Genomic DNA, 13,222 nt, shown 5'->3' with positions numbered 1-13,222 from the left:
TGTATACCTCTCATGTTGTCATCTTCGATTCGAATGCAAGGAAACTGAACATCTGCCCTGGGTTGTTTCGGCCAACTATCTACCCGGCGACAACCATATCCACAAGTACTTATTCCCGAGTCCCGTCTCCAGGCCTACTGAATGGAAGGACGAACAAAGACGTCCATCATCTATGGCAGTTGACAGCAAGAACCTGGGCAAGAAGTACGGCTAATAAGCACAGGGTAAGTACAAAAGGATGTAGCTGCAGCATATACAGGAACCGTCCCTTCCTGTTTACCCAGGTTCTGGTTCTCAGCAGAGAGGTAAACTCCAAGGTAATTTACAAAACCTCGCAGAGAAGCATCCTCACAAATAATTACTGTCCAAAGCAATTCGGAAGACCTCACGAGGGCAGCAAACCCCCAATGAGTGACAGGGTCATGAAAAGGAGAGAGATGGAAAGGGGGACCCCTCGTCTCCAATCAATGGGCAGTCGAAAAGCAAGCAATTCCAAAGTCTCTCGTCTCATCTTTTCCTCATCAAAGTGACTTGTTGCTGGACCAAGTGTCTCGTACCTCGTGCCCTGAGCCTAGGCGTCAGGGTGAGCCAGGCTGGGGGCGGGTAGAAATTGGAGAGTGCCCGTGTCGTGTCAGGAGGGTCCCTCCAGGTCTCTGATCTGTTTACCACCACAAGTCCATAACCGCCACCGCCTCTGCTCTTCTTTGCTCCCGCATCAAAGTCAACATGTTAATTTGGTGTTTGCAAGGCTGGTCTTTGCAATAATTGGGGTTGGAAGGGGTGGTACTGGTCAGTGTTCCAGAGGAATGGATAGCGCCTGATCGGTTGGCGTTGGGGTGCTTGAGATAGCCTGGTGCAGTGCTAGCTGGAGGACATGGCCTAACCCGGAAGGTCAAGAACGTCCAGCCATGTTCCCTTGGTCCTTGGATTGTGTGGAAAGCAGTAAGGTATGTACGGAGTACGAATAGGCACCAAGGTATCGAATAACCCAGTGCAGGCCGCAGACGTGGGTTGATGCCGCTGCTGGATTCTGGAACAAATAGCCTGGTCGGGGGTGAGCGGGGCCTTCTTCACCAATCTTTCTTCTCGCCGGCTGCCATTCCCTTTAATTTGTTCGACGCTCACCTCAACTTCCAGGGGTTACGTAGCCAGCGTCGGTGCCATGCCCCGGTCTGCTCATCTCAGTCTCAAGGGCGAGTCCTCCCTCCTGTGCTTTCCGCTAATATCAGAAGGGAATGAGATGCGGTAGGTATACGGACGGGAGGGCAAGCAGCCACCCTTTTGCCGTCTACGGATAGGTATTTCGTATTAAGGTGAAGGAGGCACCAAGCCAACCCCTCATGCGCTTGTCTTGGATACCGAGAGGTGTGTTTGGGGCCATTGCCGATGTTGCCCGGTACAGCGCACAGCGTAGTTCTGCCCACCCCATCCGCACCAAGAACCTGGCCCAACGCTCTCCAGCAAGTGCCAGCAAATCTACCCAAGCGGACCTAGGTAAGGTGGTAAGGTAGGCGCGTGGCCACGATGGTGATGAGTTGGACAAAAGTCTTGGGACCCTCGGCTTGATGGTTCCGTCTGGCTCGGGGTTGAGGGCGCGGGGCATTCGTAGCTTGCTCCTCGTCTTCGTCTTGATCCTTCACCGCCCTCACTGACCACTTTTTTAACCCGTAAAGAGTGGATCGTCCCCCCGTCTTTGAAAGAGCGGCATCCGCTGGCTTGGGTCGAGCTGAGAAGATCTTTGGACCGGCTTCGACTCCAGCAGCAATGGTGTTGCAACTTGCGACTGCTTCTGGTAACCAAGGGACCAAAGCCGCAAGCTGTTTGTGCTTGTGGTGCCAAGTGGTGTTGCGTCTACTATGTAGCGTGCCCGAAGTGTCGAGTTTTGACAGTCGCCCAGGTGAGGTATCCGTACATTGAGAAACCCTCGTCACTTCTTTGCACATTGTGTAGAGGGACTTGGGCCTGAGGCGTTAGAATTCCGTTCCCCACCATTCTCATGTTGCAAAATGCATGTGCTTTTACCTCTGTTGAAGTATACGTAACTACGTACCTGGTAAGCTTCGACGAGGAAGATGCAAGTGCAGAGGTAGGCAACCACCTGCCTGCGTCTCTACCAAAGGTGTAATAAGGCACCTTAAGGTACACTTTTAATCCGCGTAAGTACGCTCGATTCGTCTTGGATGAACGTCTATGGCGGGCAGGAGACATCATTGCTAAACCCTACTCGGTCCATCGTCCAAGCTTCTGCAGCAAGTCCCAAGTAGCACAGATTTAGAGTACTCCTCCACCAGCAAAGCACAAGCATAGGTAACTTAAGGTAGGCACTGTGTGTGCATCACGGTCCCGGCATCACGCCAGCGAACCCGCATATTGCATTGGCCTTTCATGGTAGGGACGCTTCCCAACGCACATCTCGCCAAGTGCCGTCTGCCAACGGTTCAATTGTCTCTCTCGCACCTACCATAGAGGGATCATTCTCGTCCAACTAACAACCCTTTCGCAGCGGAGCGAGGTGGAATGTGCCCATTCCCACCAGTGCTGTATGCTCTTGCCACTTTGCAGAGACGCCTTTTCACCAGAACAATATCAGACGATAATAGACCGGCACCTTGACACCTACTCCATAGATGAGGTAGGTTTCCTCAACGCATGAAAAAGAAAGGAATGCCCTCATGTCATCAACAACTCAGCTCAGCCCAGGTTTGTCCAGCAGAGTTTTCACCAAAGTTTGCCTGATCTATTTTTCTTCACGTAACCGTCCCATGCCTCTCTCCCCTCCCTAGGACCAATCCGTATTGACGCCTCCTCATATCAGCATGGAAATCGTAAGTTCAACCACAAACGTCGGCGACCTCCCGCCACTCGCGGCCTGCAGCGGCCGTTTATCGAGATGGGAAGGGGCACCGGATCCAGACCACAAATTGCTGCTCTTCGTTAATGCTGCAATGCACTGCGGGATCTAAGCTACTGGGCCCCACCGTCTCAGACCGACACTAATTAATGATCGACCTGGTCCTGAGATGGTCTTCTCGGGCGGATCCGCACCTCCATCGACAGCAACGCGGACCCAGAATAACATGCATTTGGGTATCGACTACTCGACTTCGTCTTACGGTTCACATCGAAGCATGGTCGTGAATGCCCTTCAAGTAAGACAGGCGTGATAATTACGCTGTCGTGCGTCAGCTGTCATTGCCACATCGCGAAAAAAGGAAAAAAAATACCTAGGCTGGATAGTACTTGGAAGCGCGGACTGACCCTATGTGTGGCTCGTTAACCTAGAAATCAAGCCGGCAATCCCTTCTTTGTCTTCGGCTCGACCACAAGGTCTTGAACCTCGACGTTTGACACTGACACGCCGCCATTTCGTCGCTCGCTCCCGGCGTGCCGTGCCAATTCGATTTCAATCCCTAGCAAGTCTTTCTTCTGCAGTTTGCCGTCCCGGATGCTAAGGTACCCTCGCTTCGCGCTGTCAAAGTGGGCATCGAAACACCGTCAGGCCCGCGAAGTAGCCCTGGGGTTGGACGATGCCTTCCAAGTCATATGGACGACACGCGTTTGAGGCAGTCTCTCATGTACAGGGTATAAGCTAGACGGGAGTCCGCAGCCTTCTTTAATGCTTCGATCCATCCGTCGCTCACGCTTGGCGCGATGGCCCGGTTTGCTTCCCTTTTTGCATTGCGTTGTACGAATACTGTTCTCGATTATTCCTCATGGTCTTCGGCCGAATCTCATCATTATTCCGAGCTGCGTTCAGAAGGCCAAGCTTTGAGTGCCTATTCTCCGACCATCCTCCCCAGTCCCACCTACGTTCATCGCTCAGGGTCCTGCGAGATAGATCACCGGGATCACCGACATAAAAGGACTATCCCCGGCTCGTGCTCGACAGATTGGCGCTGACAACGGGGAATCCAAATAGGTCCCCAACAGGCAGTTGGACCCCATGGCGGCGTCGGTCTGCGTGGCCATCAGTTATCTTCATTTCTGTCCATCATGTCTCCCTTTCAGACGGCATCCTTCCCTGCTGGGCGCACGGGAGCATTCGACAGCAAATCGTATCCATCAATGTCGAAAGCTGAAACAGGAAGCTATGCCAGAAAGGTCGCGTTGGTACGAACGCATTACAAACAACCACCAACCCGACGGCCATCCGACAATAAAAGTACATTGGCAGGGCATGACAGGACCCCAAAGGACCAAAGGAGAGATGTATCCGTATTACTGAACCCATGCTCTCCATCCATCCGTCTTTGTTCTCGCTTTGTTTGCCGCCGAGCCTCGACATCGCCTCAGTCCCTTTGTACGTGTGTTCTCACGTCACCGTTGCTGTCGCATCAGGTTTCCTCGCACGCTTGTTTGCTCAGCCGTTTTCTCTCTTGTCTTTTTTTGGGAAGCTTTGTCTTGGCAGGTGGCATTACCCGTTGGAATGTCTTGACCGCGGGATCGTCGCATGTCAAGAACTTACACGGGGAGTTATTTTGATTAAAAGTCGCTGGGCTGGCGGCTCAAGGCGGACAAGCCCAAAGTAGAGCGACTTGACAATAATTATATTAGAGTATTGTTTGAGCGATGAAAAGGCGCCAAGGATGAATGAAGTAAAGTATAGGTACCGATTGCCGCAGACTCGGGTATTGCAGTCCCTATCTAAGGTACCTACGCAGTAAGGTAGCTCAGGGTTACCCCTGCATGATAGTGCCGTTCCTTCTGCGCAGATCATCACTCAAGCCACAAATTTCCAACGCATGTGAGGCTACAGCCAACAATCACCCTCATGCATAGCCCTACGGGACCATCTCATCTTCATCGCTCAGAGTCAGCTGCATAGGCAACCTCGGCGACACAACACGACAGGTCTTTACCTACCCGTACATGCTTCTGAGTCCCCTTCAGCCGCACGCTTCAGCCACAGCAGCCCGACCCCTTGCATCTTTCAACCTCTCCCATAGCGCTTTGCTCACCTTGAATCCCGGCCGCCACATTCTCATATCCCACACGCCTCGCAACTCACAACCTAACACGCCAAGGCAGACAAGACAATGGAGACGAACCACATCGATAGCCTCCTGGAGCGCTATCTCATCCTGCTGGACGAGTACACGGCCTTGCGCGAGCGCCTCAGCGGGACTCAGGCGGGCATGTATCAGAACATTGCACGAGCCAACTTCTCCGCGGAGAGGGGCGTCCGTTACGGGCCGGATTACTACGACGAGCGCATGCGGGCTTCGAGGACCCTCGAGGTGGCCGTGGATGACAGGGGTATCCCCCGCTTTGAGGTTATCAAGGTTGTGGAGGGGGCTGATGCTGTGACGGAGCCGAAGACGGAGACCACGGAGGCTGCAGCGGCGGCGGCGGTGAAGAATGATGATGTCAATGAGGCCCCGAGCGTGGAGCCGGAAGGGGTAACCTCCGTTGATGAGGAGCAGACGGAGAAAGAGGCCGAGAAGAAGGATGAGGCGGAGAACGAGAAGGAAAAGATGAAGCAGAAGAAGAAGAAGAAGAGTAATGATCCCCTCCGGTGGTTCGGGATCCTGGCGCCGATGCCTTTGAGGCAGGCACAATCGCTCTCGGTGCAGGCCGTGCAGGACATCATCCCCCGGTTAGTCTCGGTGGACGCCGAGATGAAGGGTATCGAGATCGAGATCCGCCGGGCGAGGAAGAGGCGAGCCAAGGCTGAGGCTGCGGCGGCTGCGGCGTTGAAGAGGGACGATGTCGATGAGGGCGCGGAAGCTGTTCGGCATGAGACACAAGCCCCGATGGCTGCAGTCTGAGTTGATGTGAGGGGGTTTCATTTCTTGTATCGATGGAGATTTCGATATTGGTCTGTAGCCATCAATGTGAAGTTTTCTTCCGAGCCGGGAAGACTATGAACTCTACAACCCTTTTGTTCCTCGCGAGACCTTCGCCTAGGCTGTAGATTATGGCTGTTCATTTCAAGGCGATAATTTGAAAAATTGTGCACCTACTAAATCACCTTACTTGGGGATAACGACATTTGAGCGTGATTTTCGTTCCCTGCCTCGATTACTCTGACATTCAACCGCAGTGCCCCAGAACGAACTTCCTGAGTTGCAAGTCACTTCGTACAATAAGTGAGATAGAGGGAGAGAGAGACGCTGGTTCTTTCTTTATTTTTTCCTTATTAACTTTATGAGTCAAACTTGGTATAGTATTCCGTTACAGTTAGCTCAACTGAATTTTGGCACTACGCAAGTCGTACAGCCCATATTTATATGTGAGGGTGGTTTACAGAAAATCGTTGTTAATTTCATTGACGCATCAGAGTACCTTAGTTGATGGATATTCTCATCTATCAACCTCGCGGCTTCGTGGTTAGATTCTCTCAGCATCATTTGAGCGGGTAGTCACTCAAATCTTTGCTGGCTAGATGGAAATCTCTTGCCACGTATGTCTGCGCACATGGATTCGCCAGTTACAAATGATCTGGTTGTCTACGAAGCTGTAAAACTAGCGAAGTCTATCTAACGTCTGCAGCACATCGTCAAAGGACTTCCTCAGCGGGTCATCCGAGCCCACGTACTTCTCAAGCTGCCCAGCTATGCCCAGCACGGCGCTCGTGGAGTGTACGTAGCGCTGCCTCATACCATACGGAGCACCCACCAGTAATGCGGTGGTGAGCTGGAGAGCCGCGATGTGAGCCTCCTGTACCAGCGCGGGCTGCTTGGCTTCGGGAGCGTGCCAGGCGGCTACAGTCGTCACGAGGGCCATCCACTCTTCCTTCGAGCCGGTTTCCTCGCCCTCCACGATCGGCAGAAGGATGCGGACAATCTCGATGGCGCGCGCGGCTTCGCTTTCGTCACTTGACGTGGTTGTGGATTGTAGGATGGCCACGAGGTCTTTGGTCAAGACGTCCCAGCCGCTGTGTGTCGTGAACTCCTCCAGCCCAGCCTTCTCGACCAGCGTCCCCTCCAGACCTACTAGGATCGGTGATCGGAAGTCGAGACTTGACGGTGAGCTCGACTTGTAGAGGTCGAGGAACATGTCCGTCAGCCCTGCTCCTTCCTTCCTCAGCAAGTCGTTATCGTCCTCGCGAAGCCAGATGGCCAGGGCTTTGACAGCTGCCAGGATTAGAGGGTCCTCGTGAACGTTGCTCTTCTTTGACTCCCAAGAGATTGTCAGTCTCTTCCCCATGGAGGTGTCGGTCTCCTTTGCACGCGCTTCGGGGTGTAGGCCAAAGGCGCCTGCCACGGACGCATCCCACCTGTCTCGGAGGAACTCGATCGCGAGAGACAGGGCCTCCGAAATGGTCCGACGGATCTTTAGTAGAAAGTCGGGAGGCATCACTAGCGCAGCTGACGATGAACTCTCATCGTCGAGGCTCTTCATCAGATAGCCAATGAAGTGCGTTGTGACGTCAAAGGCCGAGCCCAACCGTTGTGCGATGGCTGGGTAGATGGGATCATTGAGAAGCTCAAGGAGGCGGGGAAGGCTGGCTCTGGTGTCGGTGAGGAGGAGAGTGATAAATAGGTACGAGAAGGGCTTATCATCCTTCTCATCGCTGGTGAACAAGAGTTTTGATGCTTCTGAGGGGTATACCTCAAGCAAGGATGCAGCCGCAATGGTATAGGCGTTCCTTGCCTCTGGCGTAGGCCGGCTGGCCAGAAGTTTCTTGATGAAGTCTGTGGATGTTTTGATCCACTTTGGATTCGATGGTAGGGACTATTCAAGTGTAAGTCAGCTGCCTGTATTGTCGTAAAGGGGAAGCTACCTTGGGATCTGAATTTCGCAGAAATTTGCCGAGGAACTCGAGCAAAGTAACACCATCCGTGCCGTTGAACGTCGACACCAGAGCTTGAATTGTCTTGTCTATCTTGGACTCCAGGACGATCCTGTCTTCTGCAATGTCCATGCAGTTGATCCAAGCAAAAGAAAAGATCTCGAGAGCAGACGGGTTGTTTGGGGCGACCTCAACTAGGGGAGTTACATCCTCGATGTCGAAGAACACCTTTGCTCCTTCAGGAAAAGCGGCCATGGTGAGAAGGGTCTGAATAATCATTTCAGAAGTTTCTCCAGAGCTAGATATATTGTAAGTGTGTATACCAAAGTTTTTTCTGTAGGATAGTGGCATACCTTCGTAGCAAACTGGACACCAAAAGAGGCATTCTTCCAACAAGTCGTTTGTCTCTTTTCCCTTGATCTGGCAGAAGCAAAGCAAAAGTATGGATAACTGATACTGAGAGGTCCAGCATGTTTTTTGCGTCCTTCTGGCCAGATTGCGTAGATGAGCCTGTCTTCAGCAGCCGGTCCAGAAACTTGGGGGATATGGATTCCCAAAGACCCGAGACGGTGTCTGCATCGTTGCGCAGCTCCTCCGAGTTGTCGAGTACACTTTTCAACAGAGCTAAGCCAACGAATCTAGAGGTATCATCTTTGGCCTTCAACATACTCTGGATTTGGTCGAGCGATGCGGTTTGCTGCGTTCCCGGCGTCGACTGAGAGACACCAGGAGGTGCTTGCGCCGCGGCGGACTCCGCATGAGCTTGGTCTGCCATATTTACGTCTTCTTGTTGTCGTCGATGTTCCTGGAGTTCTGCGTTGACGTGAATAGTAGTTCAGACAAGGCCAAAGAAGTGAGACGGCGTGTAAGTCGAGTGTCTGAGTTCTTGAGTCGCAAAACCAGTGGGCACCACACACACGGACGACATGTGCTACAGCCTGGCCTCTCAAAAATAATGAGCTTTCTTGTTTAAGAAAGTGTGCGATAATTGCAGGCTATCAACCCCACAGGAAATGCGCAAGATGCCAACATCAGACGAAAGGATGCCGTCGTGAAAAATTGCCCCGCGCTGGAAAGACCCAGATCGCTCAAGGAAACCCCCCCACCGTCAGATGCATTCCATCAACAAGACCCCTGCAGGTGGTTCCCTTGGCCACTTGCCCCGGCGTCGCATCAGCCGCAAGACGGACCGCAAGGAGGCCCGAGCTCCCACACCGAGTCAGCCACGCGCGGCTCGTTACCGAACAGGTATCCATCCGGCGACGGGGAGGTGATACCGTTTCCGTCCTGTTCAAGAGAACCTTGAAACGACAACAGGATGGCTATGATCTGAGGATACTGGGAGTCAATGTCGCCAGATTCGCACCATGGCCGGTCCTGTACACTATGATTCGTCCGCCTCTTCCTCATCGCGTCCGCTGAATAGCGGCGCCGGCAACAGCAACAGCAATACAGACCCCGCCGATCGAGACGAATTGGACTTCTGGAGCGAAGACGAAGACGTCGCCGATGTCCTGATCGAGGACCCGATACACGAGGACCTCGACGAACCCCTATCTTTCAAGCGAAAACAGAAACAAAACGCTCTCTCAGCTCCGAGCCGCCTCCTATCCGCCTTCACCGGTTCGCGATCAGGCACTGCCTCCCCTCACTCCTCGCCGCGAGCGCGAACGCCTACCCACGATCCAAACCGATCACCTCGGAGAGCAGGCGCACATGGCCTTACGAGCCAGGTTACCAAAGATGGCGCGCCGCTAGATTGGTACGTGGAAGGGCCGGGAAGGAGAGTGGGATACGAGGATTTGACGGCCATCGATTGGATTTTCGAATACACAAAGGAGCGTCAGCGTCTGCGCGTCCTCCATTCAGGGGCGCAAGGGCTGCTTGGGCTTTTCAAGCAGCTCGTAGATGCCAGTGAGGTCTGGATCATTCTGATCTTGACTGGCATGGCTGTTGGCGCTGTTGCTGCTGGCATCGACATAACCACCGACTGGCTTGGCGACCTGAAAACAGGGTACTGCTCCAGCGGCCCAGAAGGAGGCGCATTCTACCTGAACAAGAACTTTTGCTGCTGGGGTTACAACGAGATGTCAAAGTGCGGCGGCTGGACACCCTGGGCGAAGGCTTTGGGGGTTTCTTCCGGCGGTGGAAAGTGGTTCATAGAGTACTTCTTCTTTCTTGTCCTTTCTGTAAGTCTCGCACTCTCACAACCTCGCGCCTCTTTGCTGATGAGTTGAAGGTCATTTTGGCATCTGCCGCAGCTATGCTAGTCCAGGAGTACGGAATGTATGCCAAACACAGCGGTATACCCGAAATCAAGACGGTGTTGGGTGGTTTCATTATCCGAAGGTTTCTTGGCAGCTGGACTTTGATCACCAAGTCATTAGGTTTGGTAGGTCATAAGTTCGTTCTTTGCGTTCGTACCACGTCGACTAACCCATACAGTGTCTTGCGGTTGGTTCAGGCATGTGGCTAGGCAAAGAGGGACCTCTGGTTCACGTTGCATGTTGTTGCGCCAATCTCTTTATCAAGCTCTTCAAGAACATCAACGACAACGAGGGTAAGCCAAGTCTGCAAGGCAAATCGCGTTTTTTTACTAATGTCCCGACAGCTCGAAAAAGAGAGGTTCTCTCTGCTGCTGCCGCCTCTGGAATTTCGGTCGCTTTTGGCTCGCCAATCGGAGGAGTGTTATTCAGTCTAGAGGTTGGTACGACCGGGATTACTCCCTGTTCTATGCTAATCGCATACTAGCAACTCTCATACTACTTTCCGGACAAGACCATGTGGCAGAGTTTCGTCTGTGCCATGACTGCTGCCGTCGTTCTGCAGGCATTTGATCCGTTCCGCACCGGGCAGCTTGTCATGTACCAAGTCAAATTCAGCACGGGATGGCACGGCTTTGAACTGATTCCGTTTGTCTTCCTTGGCATCCTTGGTGTAAGTGCATACCACCGTAAGCCCATGACCTCAACTAACAATCTGACAGGGAATATACGGTGGCCTCTTCATCAAAGCGAACATGGCCGTAGCACGATGGAAGAAGAACACGCCGTGGCTACCAGGGCCCATTACTCAAGTCGCTGCGATCGCCCTTCTGACGGCGCTCATCAACTATCCCAACCATTACATGAAGTTCCAGACGTCGGAACTTGTCTCCAACCTATTTGTCGAGTGCTCCAAGTACGTCGACGACCAAATCGGTCTCTGTAAGACTGGGGCCGCATCAGCACCAACTATTGTTCTTCTGATATTTGGGGCTATCCTTGGTTTCTTCCTCGCCACCATCACGTTCGGCCTTCAGCTACCTGCTGGCATTATTCTGCCTTCAATGGCTATTGGAGCTCTGACGGGCAGAGCCGTGGGTATCATCATGGAGATCTGGGTAACGAACCACCCAACGTTCTTCGCATTTGCCTCCTGCGAACCAGATGTTCCTTGCGTAACACCGGGAACATATGCCATCATTGGTGCTGCAGCTACGCTTGCCGGCGTCACTCGAATGACGGTCTCAATTGTTGTCATCATGTTCGAGCTCACAGGAGCTCTGACCTATGTACTGCCCATCATGATCGCTGTCATGCTGTCTAAATGGGTGGGAGATGCGTTTTCCCGGAAGGGAATTTACGAAGCATGGATCCACTTCAATGAGTATCCCTTCCTGGATAACAGCGAGGAGATGGTCATCCCCGATATCCCCGCCTCGCAAATTATGACTCGCATCGAAGACTTGGTTGTGCTCACCGCGACGGGCCATACTATTGGCAGCTTAAAGAACATTCTCGACACGCACACCTACAGAGGGTTTCCTGTTATTTCAGATCCCCGTGAAGCCATTCTGCTGGGATACATCTCCCGTGCAGAACTCACCTACAACTTGCAAATGTGTTCGCAGCCACCGCGATCGCTTCCGCCAGAGACGGAAGCCTTCTTCTCTCACCAGCCCCTCGCAGACCCACGTACGACGCTTGATCTTCGACCGTGGATGGACCAGACGCCCATCACTATGGCGTCAAGGTCTAACCTGCACCTTGCCGTCAGCTATTTTCAGAAGCTCGGCCTGCGCTATGTTCTGTTCAGTGACCGCGGTGCTTTACAGGGTCTCTTGACCAAAAAGGACGTGTGGTACGTTCTCAATGGCGCAGAGGAGACGCGGCGGACGAGTGGGTTGTCGAGAGATATGGGTGTCGAGACCGGCCTCACGAGAGAGGGCGGCGGTGGCGAGCATCAGGGTCTGTTAAGGGATGACGGGCATGAGGAGGGAATTAGTCCTGCAGAAGATCGGGGTCCGATTTTATAAGATAGAGCGTTATATCGTGATAGTGAATGATTGTACGGATACTTTAGACACATACATGCATAAATGGGAACTTCGGAACTTGGTAGCTTGGTAATTCGCGTGGCATAACGCGGCCCCTGTCTGAATAGTATGCTCACTCAGCTGGGGTTCTGTCTTCTTTCCGAATATCAAGCCATTGATCGGCCCAATGCCCGCAGGTGATAGATCAATGGATTGTATGGTGGTTCTTGTACCTTGTTGCGGGGACTTGAAAAACCACCGCAAAGCCAAGATCTAGTTTCATGTATGGAGAAGAGTTGATCTGCCGTTCTCTACTCTTAGTAACGAATACACTTAGGTTTGAAAGCAGACCTTCTTTCCTTCCCCCTCTGGTGCTCACTCACCACGGGGTCACGCCGAGAACCCATCCTACATTAAAGCCTATTCACGAGCTTCTCGAGGCACTCAAGTTGGCACGACATGATGAATTTCAAGTAGAAAGTACCAAAGAAGACCCAGCTGGAGCGTCGGCTTGAAGAATTCATGTTCTGTAGGAACATGGACCTGGCCGGTTCGCTGGGTCGTTTCACTGCACAGTCTTTTTGTTTGCCGTTCCCTCCCTCCCTCGTCTCCCTCTGTCACCGTTTATTCCGCGACAACACTACCAAAATGGTTAAGGACGGAGTCTTCGAGAAAGCAAGGTGTTACATACGTACTGGCTGAGGAGTTTCGAAAGGCCAGAAGAACCCAATACGTTACCCGGAAGCCTGCAGGCAATGGCTCTCTTTTGGAAGGTCACTTGAAAGAGATCGATCCATCTGCCCAGCGTTCTGGCCATGGCGTGTGGTATGGAAAACTAACCTCCTTAAGTACTGTTTCTGGCATTGATGGTATTCACGGTTCACTGCAGTGGACAAAGCGTCTTGATATTATGCCCGAGTTCCAAGTAGATCTAGGAATGAAATTGCCGAAATTGTCGGTGCGATTGCTTCAGTTCTTGCGCTGGCTCGGCACGAAATTACCGCCGCGAACTCTAGGTTTGAGGCTGAGAATTGTCCGTCACATCTCGCGGATTCAACTAGATTCGCGACATTGTTTGCGAGGATCTATGCCATTCCCTTGTTACACCCGCAGATCCGAACGGCGTTCTTCTGATCCAAACCCATGTATTTGATCTACAACAAGGAACGCCCGAACACACCACTGCCCTG

At 52.6% G+C, this 13,222-nt stretch overlaps 5 protein-coding genes across 5 annotated transcripts; 3 read left to right on the top strand and 2 right to left on the bottom strand.

The window, feature by feature from the left end:
* Positions 1-1,490: 1,490 nt before the first annotated feature.
* On the bottom strand, positions 1,491-1,943 carry CPAR01_14143 (uncharacterized protein; the record flags this gene model as incomplete). The annotated part of the gene is made up of 1 exon (XM_060498394.1): positions 1,491-1,943. The coding sequence occupies one exon, from the start codon at positions 1,941-1,943 to the stop codon at positions 1,491-1,493; it is 453 nt and encodes a 150-aa protein (XP_060343128.1).
* Positions 1,944-3,020: 1,077 nt separating this feature from the next.
* Positions 3,021-3,164, top strand: CPAR01_14142 (uncharacterized protein; the record flags this gene model as incomplete). Its single annotated transcript, XM_060498393.1, has 1 exon — positions 3,021-3,164. One exon carries the CDS (start codon positions 3,021-3,023, stop codon positions 3,162-3,164), a length of 144 nt encoding a protein of 47 aa, XP_060343127.1.
* A 1,872-nt stretch (positions 3,165-5,036) lies between these two features.
* On the top strand, positions 5,037-5,768 carry CPAR01_14141 (uncharacterized protein; the record flags this gene model as incomplete). The annotated part of the gene is made up of 1 exon (XM_060498392.1): positions 5,037-5,768. One exon carries the CDS (start codon positions 5,037-5,039, stop codon positions 5,766-5,768), a length of 732 nt encoding a protein of 243 aa, XP_060343126.1.
* Positions 5,769-6,465: 697 nt separating this feature from the next.
* Positions 6,466-8,510, bottom strand: CPAR01_14140 (uncharacterized protein; the record flags this gene model as incomplete). Its single annotated transcript, XM_060498391.1, has 3 exons — positions 6,466-7,677; positions 7,727-8,033; positions 8,089-8,510. 3 exons carry the CDS (start codon positions 8,508-8,510, stop codon positions 6,466-6,468), a joined length of 1,941 nt encoding a protein of 646 aa, XP_060343125.1.
* Positions 8,511-9,102: 592 nt separating this feature from the next.
* Positions 9,103-12,032, top strand: CPAR01_14139 (voltage gated chloride channel; the record flags this gene model as incomplete). The annotated part of the gene is made up of 6 exons (XM_060498390.1): positions 9,103-9,924; positions 9,975-10,127; positions 10,181-10,295; positions 10,347-10,438; positions 10,487-10,672; positions 10,722-12,032. 6 exons carry the CDS (start codon positions 9,103-9,105, stop codon positions 12,030-12,032), a joined length of 2,679 nt encoding a protein of 892 aa, XP_060343124.1.
* Between the last annotated feature and the right edge of the window lie 1,190 nt (positions 12,033-13,222).

Source organism: Colletotrichum paranaense (genome assembly GCF_030867605.1).
Source record: "Colletotrichum paranaense strain IMI 384185 chromosome Unknown Scaffold_14.1, whole genome shotgun sequence".
NCBI lineage: Eukaryota > Fungi > Ascomycota > Sordariomycetes > Glomerellales > Glomerellaceae > Colletotrichum > Colletotrichum paranaense.
The sequence above is the reverse complement of the archived record's forward strand: the minus strand, read 5'-3'. Positions and strand labels throughout refer to the sequence as shown.